Genomic DNA, 11,395 nt, shown 5'->3' with positions numbered 1-11,395 from the left:
TAGAATATTTTCTGTAATTTCTCTTATTATTAATTCCTAGTTTTATTCTGTTGTGGTCTGATAAACTACAGGAAGGTATTTCAATTTCCTTATATGTGTTAGACTTGCTTTATATATAAGATATGATCTGCACTTAATAGTGTTCCATGTCTGGCCTCTGAGTGAACACCCTGGTTGTGAAATGGTACTACAGTTTTGAAAGACATTCTTATTTGGGGAAATGAGATAAATGTTTCTCATTTACCCAACCTAGTTGAATCTCCCAATTTTCAAAGAGACAATTACCAAGACACCCCGAGCCAGGCCCATGGAAGGGGTGGTAACAGTTAGGCTTTCTCAACCACTCTTGTCCTCATTGATCATCCAGATACTGTCTTACTCTTATAAAGCACTTGATATCATTTTCTTCCATGGTCTCAATCAAGTTAGGCAACATCTCTAGATGGGATTTTTGTCTTCGTTATACTTAGAAAGAAACTAGGGCTCAAATGGGCTGGATGCTTCTGAAAGAGCTGGACCATAACCCAGGTCTTGTCTCTTCCATTTCAAGGCTCTCCACATCCACACTTCCTCTCTGAGCACCTATGACACCACTGTTCCCCACTCCAGGCCAATGAGATAGGTGATGTCCTAAAGATCTGAGAAAAAAGTTAATGGATCACAGGCATTTTTCTAGGTTCATAGACAATACATCACATGTCAAAGTTGGATTTTCTACATTCAAGACAAAGCAGTACTCCTAAAACTTTGTTACACCTTGAATGTTAGTGAGAAGATAGGGGGAAAACAGAAATGACAGTTTGCATTACAAACAGAAGCTATTTTTGAAGTTAAAAGACCTCCAGAGGAAAGTGTGAGGTAAGAGAATGGGTAGAAGTTTTTGTAGGGACCTTAAGCAGTTCTTCAACCTGACCATCTTACAAATTCTATGGGGTCCACACATCCTGCCTAGTTCTTTCCAGGCATACACACCTAAATTCTAGGTATGATTTTCGATTCACACCCTGAATTCTTTTCATCCAGAAGTCAAGTAAGACATTTTCATATAGCTGTAAGTATAAAGCACAAGGAATGTTTTTCCTCTAGAGAGCTTTGTTTCCCTGCCTCACAACCATTCTATCAGTCAAATGAGCAGATGCTGTGTCTCAGAGTCTTGTGGTCTCACAACAAACCACAATCTTCCATCAGCCAGTCTCAGTACAGCAGAATTCTGAGCTCGTCCATGCAGACATTCTGCAGGGGTGGAACAGGCAAGCTTATTTACCTGCAGCCCAGAAACTTGTTCATCTGTTACTCCACACAAAGCCAGTCCCACTAAAACTGCAGCATCCAAGAACAACAACTTCTGGAAATATTAATTTCTAAAGAAGGGGAAAAGCTTCCTGAGGGCTGCTTTGACCTCTTTGTTTCTCAAAGTATAAATGAGAGGATTGAGGGTGGGGCTTAACATAGTGTACAGCACACCAGCCAACTTGCTCTTCTCCGCACTATAGCTGGAGACAGGACTTAAGTAGGCATAGAACACAGCACTGTAATACATGCACACCACAATGAGATGGGAAGAGCAGGTGGAGAAGGCTTTCTGCTTCCCCTCTGAAGTCTGCATCTTCAGGATGCTGGAGATGATGAAGACATATGACACGATGGTCATCAGGAAGTTCAATATGCCATAAAAGGCATCGGCCAGGACAATCATGACACTGTTCACATAAGTAGAGCTACAGGAGAGAAGTAGCAGAGGAGGGACCTCACAGAAGAAATGAGTAATCACATTGGGGCCACAGAAGTTCAAGAGCATCATCAGCCCCGTATGGATGGCCGTGTTGAAGGCACAAAGCATCCACACTCCAGCAAGAAGCACACTGCAGAATGCCTTGCTCATCATGGTGCTGTAATGCAGGGGGTGGCAGATGGCTGCATATCGGTCATAGGCCATGACCGTGAGGAGCAGCAGCTCTGAGGATGCAGACCACGTGAGGAAGTAGAGCTGGGCCATGCAGCCTCCATAGGAGATGGAGTTCTTGTCTGACAGCAGACCCTTCATTGCCTTGGGCATGATGGAGGAGGTGCAGATAATGTCCATAGTAGCCAAATTAAACAGGAAAAAGTACATGGGGGTGTGGAGCCCAGGGTTGAAGGTGATGGCCAGGATGATAAGGACATTACTTGTGAGGGCCACAGAGTAGAGGGAGAGGAAGCAGCTAAATAAGAGCAGCTGGTATTCTGGATGCTCTGAAAAGCCCTGCAGGATGAACTCTGTTACCAGCGTGTGGTTACTCACCATCCTTGGGCAGAGAGGCATTTCTGGAACTATCAGGCGAATCTCTACCCACAGCTTCATGTGATTTCAGGGCTAGAAAGAGAGATGAAAAGTGTCTGAAGGAAGGCTACCACCACATTCCATCTTACCTGTCAACATGGCATGAACGATATTGTATAGTTGCACAGATTAAGATTCATAGATTAAGACAAACACACCGGTAATCTAGCATCCAGCTCAGAAAAAGTAAATACAAGTTATCAACTAAACCCACGAAGAATAGAATGAAAAACTTATAAATACAGTGCACAATATGACCTCATTTGGGCTTAAAGAATAAAAGGCTATGTGAAGGTGACCGGGAAGTAGTGAAGAGGTGTGGTAGAGATGAATCAGTTCGGGTTGTAACACACATGAGCATGGAAGCAATGCTTGGAATCTCTCTCTTTAGCTATCTTTATCTCAAACTAGCAAAAATGCTATGTCTCTCTTATTATCTCTTATGTTTGCTCTTCAACAAAATTGAAGAACAAGAGGGCAGAACAGGTTCTGCCCAAAAGTAGGGTTGGGGCAGGTGGAGGTGGCCCAAACAATGTGTGCATATATGAGTAAGTGTAAAAAATGATACAATAAAAAAAGAATAAAAGGATATTGGTATATGTATGTGCAACAAAAAACAACTGGTGATACCAAAGTTTGACTGGAGGGATGAATTATAATTTATTTTCTTTTTTTTAATGTTTAAAGTTTTTTGTTGTACTGGGGGTACATTGTGACATTTACAAAAGTTCCTACAACATATCATAGTTGAATTCATGCCATCCATCACTCTTCTTTCTCCCTCCTTTCCTGATTCCTAGAATAGTCTCAACAAGTCTCATTTTTCCATTTGCATACATGAGTACATATTTCTACCATATTCTCCCTCCTATACCTTTTCCTTATAACCTTCCCATTCTCCATTGTTGAAAAAAAGGACATTTTTGTTTGTTTAAGATAGCTCTACAGGGAATTTCATTGTGACATTTCCATGTATATAGTATTATAACCTGAATTGGCTCATCCCCTCTATTTTTTTCCTTTTTACCTTAGCCCTCTTCTTATGGTGATTTCAACAGGTTTAAAAATCCTATATTCATTCTTGTATAGAAAGTACATCAACATATTCACTTTCCTTGATTTTGCTGATGTTTTTTTCTCATTATTCTCTAGAATGGCCTTCTGAAAAAGCAGTTGTACCCTATAAATCTCCTTCTAACTACTCTTCTGAGACAATCCAGTGCTAAATGAGTGAAGATGTCAACTGTTCTTCCTGGAGCTACCTCCTCTCCTGCCTTTCTTCCCATCCACCTCAACCCTCAAAGCCAACGTTCCAACCACCACATCCAGCCTTCCCCACTGGCCAATGCCCCTGTCCATGCCAGGCTTTCTTGACTTTGTTATTGTTCCCCCTCGACCAGGAACATCTCCTTCTCATGAACCAATTGATCATCAGGCCCCTTTTTTCCAAACATCAAGTCCCTTGGGAGAAAGCACCAGTCTCTCAGGTTCTGTAACTGACTTCTGTTCTAGGACCCATCACACATCACTGCTTCATCAGATTGCTCAGCGTCTCTCTCAGGTTGATATGTGTGCTCCATGTCTCTCTGGATAGCTTTCTTGGCACCCAGCCCTGGCATGCAGATATGTTTGTAGAAATAATGCTAAAGAACATTCTAGTACAAATAATAGCAGTGTGATTTCCATTCTTAAGACAGTACATCCCATATTGTTTAAGCAAAAATCAGCTTGGAACCTACTTCATTTGCTTTTTCCTTCTTTACAACTCTATTCATTAAAGGGTTAAGATGTTCATTTTCAATAGAGCCACTTCCACTTCCACATTTATTGAAGCATTACTCACAATAGCCAAACTTTGGAAACAGCCCAAATGCCCCACAACTGATGAATGGATTAAGAAAATGTGGTGCATATACACAATGAAATTTTATTCTGCTATAAAGAAGAATGAAATTATGTTGCTTATGGATAAATGGATGGAACTGGAGAACATTGTGTTAAGTGAAGTAAGCCAAGCTCAAAAAGTCAAAGATCACTTGTTTTCCCTTAGATGTGGAAGCTAGATCTATAAGTTAAATGTCCAAATAAAAACACATGGGAAAAAAATATATAAATATATAGTGAGAGAGCGAATAAGATTGCATTAGGGGTCTGCCTGAGGTGACTATGGGAAACAGGACAGTGAAAAAATGTTAGAGAATGAAAAATGTTGAAACACATCCCATCTATATATAAATATAATATAACATGATGCATTGTAAGCTGTTCAATAATAGGAGAGCATGGAACAAGAAAGAGTACATAAGTGGGGGGATGTTAATCGGATTAAAGCAAGATATTTACCTGTCCGAAATGCCAAGACTAAGCCCCCTTGGCTTATCAATATACACTTTTTAAAAATGAAGAATACAAAGATCAAACAAGTCTTTCCCAGGGGTAGGTACCACTGGAGCACAGAGGGCATAAGGAAATGGTGAATGAGGGTAAATACTGTGGATGTATTTTGTATGATATTTGAAATTAGAAGAATGAAACTTGTTCAAATTGTCCTAAGACGGGGGAAGAGAGGAGGAGGGAGAACAATGGGAGGGGAAAATCTAACAAAGATATATTTAAGCACATGTGCAAATATCGCAATGTATCGCCCTATGTAGATATTATATGCTAGTAATAAAGTCCATTTTGCCACTAAAACCTTGAAAGCTTGCACAAATTTTTCAAATGTCACCTATAATTCAGTTGAAAGACAAAGACCATTTTTGGACTACATGGAAGAAGTAGGAAGACATGGAACTACTATGACTCAGAGAAACAAGGCTGCATTTTGTAGATTTGGCTCAAATCTGGTAAAATGCCAGGGTGCTATCTATGTGTCTTTTCAGGAGCAAGGAAGCAGGATAACTAAATCATTTTGGTGAATAAAATAATACAAAATGCTTTAGCTGATTTCATTTTTGTCAGGGACAAAAAAAGACTGAAAAATTAGATTTGGTCATTTTGAGTTTGGGTCTGGGGAAATAACTAATTTTATTTTCTCCTTACCACAGCCCTGGAGGGGGTGATTCCTATTTGTCTCCAGGAGAGACTGAAAAACTGAGACCAAAAAGGCACAGAAATGGCTTTGACCCACTCATGTCCCAGTGCAAGGTTTCTGCGCTTTCCAGTAGGAAGTGACTCCCCAGCCATCATGGTCCTCTCCACACCATAGATTATAAATAAACCAGAGTCACACCGCCACAACTACACCTGGAAGAGACAGCCATATCCATCCTCAACACTTACAGGGCAGTAGAGTGCCTTGTCTGTCACATAATTGGGCACCAAGAAACCTACCACACAGAAATGATTAAACCCAGTCTACTGTTAACTCAGCTCAAGAGTGAAGACAGGAAAAAATAAATAAATATCAAACATGAATGGAGAATTTGCACAGGTGCTGAGCACAAAAAGTTTTAACAAACCCATTCACACTGTATCAAATTACCTCTCAACTAAGGACCCATGTGCTGTGATTTCCAGGGAAGTGGATAGTGTCCTCATCTGATCAAGAATCAAGACATTGACACTCTTTGTTCTTGAGGATGATGGTGAAATCTCAACAATACCTCAGCTAATCAGTTCCTCTTTTGTAAAGAACAAAGACCTTTCTTTGTTCCTAGGGCATTGGCTTTAATTTTCACCAGTCCTCACAAGCTTACTGCCAAGGATATGAAGGTAAATAATAAGATTGTAAACAGCAATTGCTAAGTTTAAAAGCATGCTATACTCAGACATCATGATGGCTGTCCACATTTGAGTGTAGGATGATTATCTTTCACACTTATCAAACCTGTTAGTAGTCAATCTTTCTAGAGAATAAAATGAATCATGGATGATTTCTATCACTTTAGAAATACAAGAGGGACCTTCAGAATCCCTGAAGTTTAAAATCTCACATCATAGAGTTTTTCCTAAAAATAAATTGAACTTTACATGCAATACCATATTTTTCTTTTAGTGAATTTTACCTTGGCTTCAATATTGTTGATAGTTTCACAAATGGCATAATATTACTGTTTAAAGGTACTTAATTAATAATGGAGAACTTGACTGCTTCCATTAGTTTTATTTCTAGATGGTTCAAGATTTTCACAGGCACCATATAATTAATCCAATACCCTTCTAACATATATGAAGGTAGAAATTCCTACTGCAAACAGTTCAAGAACAGAAAAGTAAAAATAAGAATACGCTAAAATTTCAAGTGTCAAGTTTTAAATATGGAAGACACTTTGATTATGACATTTTCCAATCTTTTTATATGAAAGCCAGAAGCGAATTTATCTGACTTACCTTAGTCAGGCAGAGTACTAGTGACAAAACTAGAATCTAATCCAAAAGCTTTGGGATTCCAGTCCACAATTCTATGCTGTGCAATTATCAGTTGCTTTCATAAATCAAACCTATCACATGTCAAAGAAAAGCCAAAAAATAAATATCAATCAGGAACTGATATGACTGCTTTTATGGTTGTAATATGGAATACAAATCCCAAACTTTCAGCCAGTATGCGCATATGCTCTAATATGTCATTTACTGACCAAGCAGTAATAATACCCAGGGAATGGAATGTTTTAATGTTAATGGCTCTAGGTTAATAAACAAAAAACAGCAGTTTCTTTGATACCATATGAAGTAGACAGTGCTATGAACAGAAATTTTCCCATTTCTTATATCAGCCAATTGACCAGACAATCTTCAGAGAACTTATATTTACCTTGAAAACATTTTTTCAGCTTTGTGGCACTAACATATTTCATGTATGGCCTTCCTCTCTCTGTGAACCACAATTCAAATTGAGAACATGGTGACACTGAGTCAGCATGCAATCTGTGACAAGATCAGTCTAGAGAGGCAAAACTCTTCCTCCCTGTTTAACATGGTCTTGCCAAGAAGTTTTGAGTCATTTTTAGCAAATATCATCTCTGTCCATGGAAGACACTTGGGAGAGATGTTCACAGCCATTACTCTAAGTGGACCCTGAAGGAGCAATTAATTCAAATCACTCTTTGCAGGGGACTTGGCTACCTCTGGTGTTCACATGAAGGCCAATTCTGGCTCCAATTAATATGTGTGCAAAAGGTGTAAGCCCCAGTGGCAGGCACAAGGACAACCCTCTGTCCCAGCTCAGGGAATCTGGGTAGGACAGACCCAGGTTCAGGTGCTTAGAATAATGTCTTCCCACATTGGGGCTGGGAAGTGAGTGGTGGCCAGCAGCTAGCACATCTGGACTGTCATTCATGGAAGACAAGAGGCATGGAGCAAACATTCCTGTGCTCCTCTGCACAGACCAGTCCTGCTAACTGGGGTGGCCCTTCCCCTCCCTCACTCACTTGGCAGCTCCCTTACCTCCTTACTCCTTCCCTTCCCTGAATACATATTTTCTTTCCCCATCCACATCCCACCCAGCTCTTACTCCATCTCCTTAGCCAAACCTTCCTTAAGTCCCTGAGGAAATGAATATTGTGCCTGATGAGCCTCTGTCACATTCAGATCCTCACCAGGCTTTGGTGGCAATAACAGGGTCTTTGGAGTGTTTGGAATCTCAGGGTCAAATCCCAACCCTGAAATTTTGTGGTTGTGTGACACTGGGTGAGTCTGTTAACCTCTCTAGGACTCAGTTACCACAACAATATGATTTATCTCATGATTACTGCACCTATATATAAGAAGAGTTTGGCAACACTTCTTTTTCTTCCACTAATTGAACACCTATTTAAACATATATTTTTTTTCTCCTATGTTAGTTAGCAATCAGAGAACAGCATAGATATCTGTCTAGTACCTATCATCCTAGGAAATGCCCAAATATACCTGGTGCTGAACTCATAATTGTTGATTCTCTGGCTGGTTCTAGGAAAGTTAAGCTGATTTGTTCTTAAAAGGCATTTCAAACTGTTTGATGTTGCTAAGCAGCATACTCTGAATGAACACTAAACTGAATAGTTCACTAATGGCTTTGAGCCCTGACTGTAATTTAATAGCTGTGCTATTAAATAGCATGTGTGTAAGTCCCATGGTCTTTCTGAATCCCAAGGCTTCTCAGTCAATAGAATGAGAATATCAATAGTTACCTTTAGGATTTTTCTTTGAACTATTATGATGTATGTGAACCTATTTTAGAAGCCAAGTTAGTTGTCTGTATGGATGGGTCATCAGTATAAATAATTACACAGAAAAATCCCACCTTGGTAGTGTCAATCTTAAGCAAGATACCTTTTTTTACAACCAAAATGAAAAGGATGTGAATACAAATTCCTTTCCTGTTTTTTTATTGTGGGGGGGACTGGGGTCTGAACTCAGGCCTCACGCTGATTAATCAGGTGCTTTAGTGCTTGAGTCATTCTGCCTACCCCCCTTTCCTGTGATGATACATTGCCTTTGGGAATAAATATGTATGATATTAGTTATATTAAAGGCTAAGCTGTTAGGAAACAAAGAGACTAAACATATAGTGTCTTCTCCTTAAACTCTTCCACGAAATAGAAAGTGAAGGAACACTGCCAAACTCATTCTATTAAGTCAGTATTACACTCTTCCCAAAACTGGACAAGGACACATCCAAAAAGGAGAACAATAGGCCAATCTCCTTAATGACCATCAATGCAAAAATCCTCAATAAAGTAATGGCAAACTGAATCCAACAACATATCAAAAAGATCATTCACCACAACCAAGTCAGCTTCATCCCAAGGATGCAGGGATGGTTCAACATACACAAATCAATACATATAATACAGCACATTAATAGAAGCAAAGACAAAACCACTTGATCATCTCAATAGATGCAGAAAAAGGCTTTGATAAGACTCAACACCACTTTATGATAAAAGCTCTAAGAAAACTAGGAATAGAAGGAATGTACCTCAACATATGTAAAAGCTACATATGACAAATCTATAGCCAAAATCATACTTAATGGGAAAAACTGAAACAATTCCCCCCTAAACTCAGAAACAAGACAAGGGTGCCCACTATCCCCACTCCTGTTCAACATAGTCCTAGAATTCCTAGCCAGAGCAATAGGCAAGAAGAAGAAATAAAAGGAATACAAATAGGTACAGAAACTGTTAAAATATCCCTATATGCAGACATGATCCTATACCTCAAAGACCCAAAAAACTTTTAGACACCATAAACTGCTTCAGCAATGTAGCATGATACAAAATCAACTCACAAAAATCAGTAGCTTTTCTATACACTAACAATGAACAAATTGAGAAAGAATACATGTAAACAATTCCATTTACAATACCCTCAAAAAAAATCAAATACCTAGGAGTAAACTTAGTGAAGGACGTAAATGACCTCTTCAAGGTGAACTAAAAAGCACTGAAGTCAAAAGAGATTGAGGAAGACTACAGAAGATAGAAGGAGCTCCCATGCTTATGGGTTGGTACAATCAACAGTAAAAATGCCTATACTGCCAAAAGCAATCTACATGTTCAACACAATAGGCATCAAAATTCCAATGACATTCACCACAGAGATTGAAAAATCTATGTTGGATTCCAAGATGGCAACTAGAGGGAGGAAGCAGAAATCATGCTTCCTAAAGAAAACTCTTGAAGAGATGCTGGAGATACACCTGGCAGGAAAAACCACCAAGAATAGGCAAAACTCCAACACCTCCACACCCCCAGCCCACGCATAGCATCCCCACTCCACGGTAAATGGAGAAACCAGGAGGGCCCCCACACCACCAGATGCCAGCTCCTAACCTGCTTGGGAGACCACCATGTGAGCAAATAAGCAGCACACGGTACTGCCTGGAACAAACCAGCATAGCCCCTAGACAGACTGACCCCCGCCCAGGAAAAAAAGAGAAAAAAAACTGAATAATAAACAAGCAGCTGAAAAAAAAAAAAAGACACGTAACAAAGAGGACAGGGTGCCCTGAGCTCCAAAGAGTGGGGGAGGGGCACTCTCTCACACGAACTGTAAGTAAAAAAGCTGGCTGGAGAAGGCAGGTGTGGTCCACCTCCCCCAGTGTGCTTGGAGAGGAGAAGGTTTGTAACAGCAGCTAAAGTGTGGCACACGCCACCAGAGAGTGGGGGAGGGGCACCTCCCCACACAAACTCTACATAAAAAAAGGACTGCAATTGCAAGGCAGGTAGGGCCATATACTGGAGAAAACAAAAGGGGCATGCATCCAGGAGAACTCTAAATAAACAAAGCCTGCAGGGCTAGGTGAGTGTAAAGCTCATTCCTGAGATCTGCAATAAATAAAGCCTGCAGCAGCAGCTGGCTGACAGTAGGTGGCAGGTGAGCTGCAGCCTCAGATAGACACTCACAAACCGGTCTCCAGACTCCATTTTTTTTTCTTTGATGAGACTGAAACTGATGCATTTGAACTTTGGATACTTTTTTTCCACTTTGATGAGACAATGACAGAACTACTATTCAAACATCAACACCAGGACTGGATGCTGAAGGACTAGCACCAGATCTATTAAGACTGACTTTACTGCATTTAAACTTGGGAAATTTTATTTATTTATTTATTTATTTATTTATTATTTTTTATCCTCTTTGTGTCTTTCTAATGCCTGTTTAGCTGACTGTTGATTAGTTTACTATCTCTCCATGTTTATTTATTCAGCTCTGCTTTTTGTTTTGTTTTGTTTTTTCCCTTTTGTTTACCTTCTTTGCTTTACCTCTCCTCTCACCCTTCCATCCTAGACATCATCATGGTTACTATTATAGGGACAGTAACAGTAGGAAGGGCAATGATGGGAAGACAGAAAAAACAAGGAAACCATTTTCCCCCCAATAATAAAATAGTACAGAGAACCAGAGGGAAATGAAGAAAGCAGATGTAACAGAAATAAAGGAAACCATAGAAGCACTGTATAAACACCAAAGTGAAACAGAGAACACGATGAATAAACAGATAAATGAACTCAGGACAAAAATAGACAACATTAAAGAGGAAAACAACCAGGATATGGAAAACCTCAGAAAAAAGAACGAAACAGAACTGGAAAACAAAACGGAAGGCCAATCCAGCAGAATAGAACAAACAGAAGACAGAAT

General features: G+C 39.7%; 1 protein-coding gene across 2 annotated transcripts; it reads right to left on the bottom strand.

Annotated features, from left to right (window-relative positions):
- Positions 1-1,170: 1,170 nt before the first annotated feature.
- Positions 1,171-11,057, bottom strand: Or13a1 (olfactory receptor family 13 subfamily A member 1). Of its 2 annotated transcripts, none has more exons than XM_074077924.1 (2): positions 11,044-11,057; positions 1,171-2,285 (listed from the first exon to the last, which is right to left on the bottom strand). In XM_074077924.1, the coding sequence occupies exons 1-2, from the start codon at positions 11,049-11,051 to the stop codon at positions 1,355-1,357; spliced, it is 939 nt and encodes a 312-aa protein (XP_073934025.1). In that variant the 5' UTR covers positions 11,052-11,057; the 3' UTR covers positions 1,171-1,354. The 2 variants fall into 2 exon arrangements, with proteins under 2 accessions (XP_073934025.1, XP_020043996.1); XM_020188407.2 differs by lacking the exon at positions 11,044-11,057 and adding an exon at positions 2,447-2,460 and having other exon boundaries at positions 1,171-2,276.
- Positions 11,058-11,395: the final 338 nt, after the last annotated feature.

This window comes from Castor canadensis, chromosome 7 (assembly GCF_047511655.1).
Source record: "Castor canadensis chromosome 7, mCasCan1.hap1v2, whole genome shotgun sequence".
NCBI classification, from domain to species: domain Eukaryota; kingdom Metazoa; phylum Chordata; class Mammalia; order Rodentia; family Castoridae; genus Castor; species Castor canadensis.
Note: the sequence above shows the minus strand (reverse complement) of the source record. Positions and strands in the feature narration are given on the sequence as shown.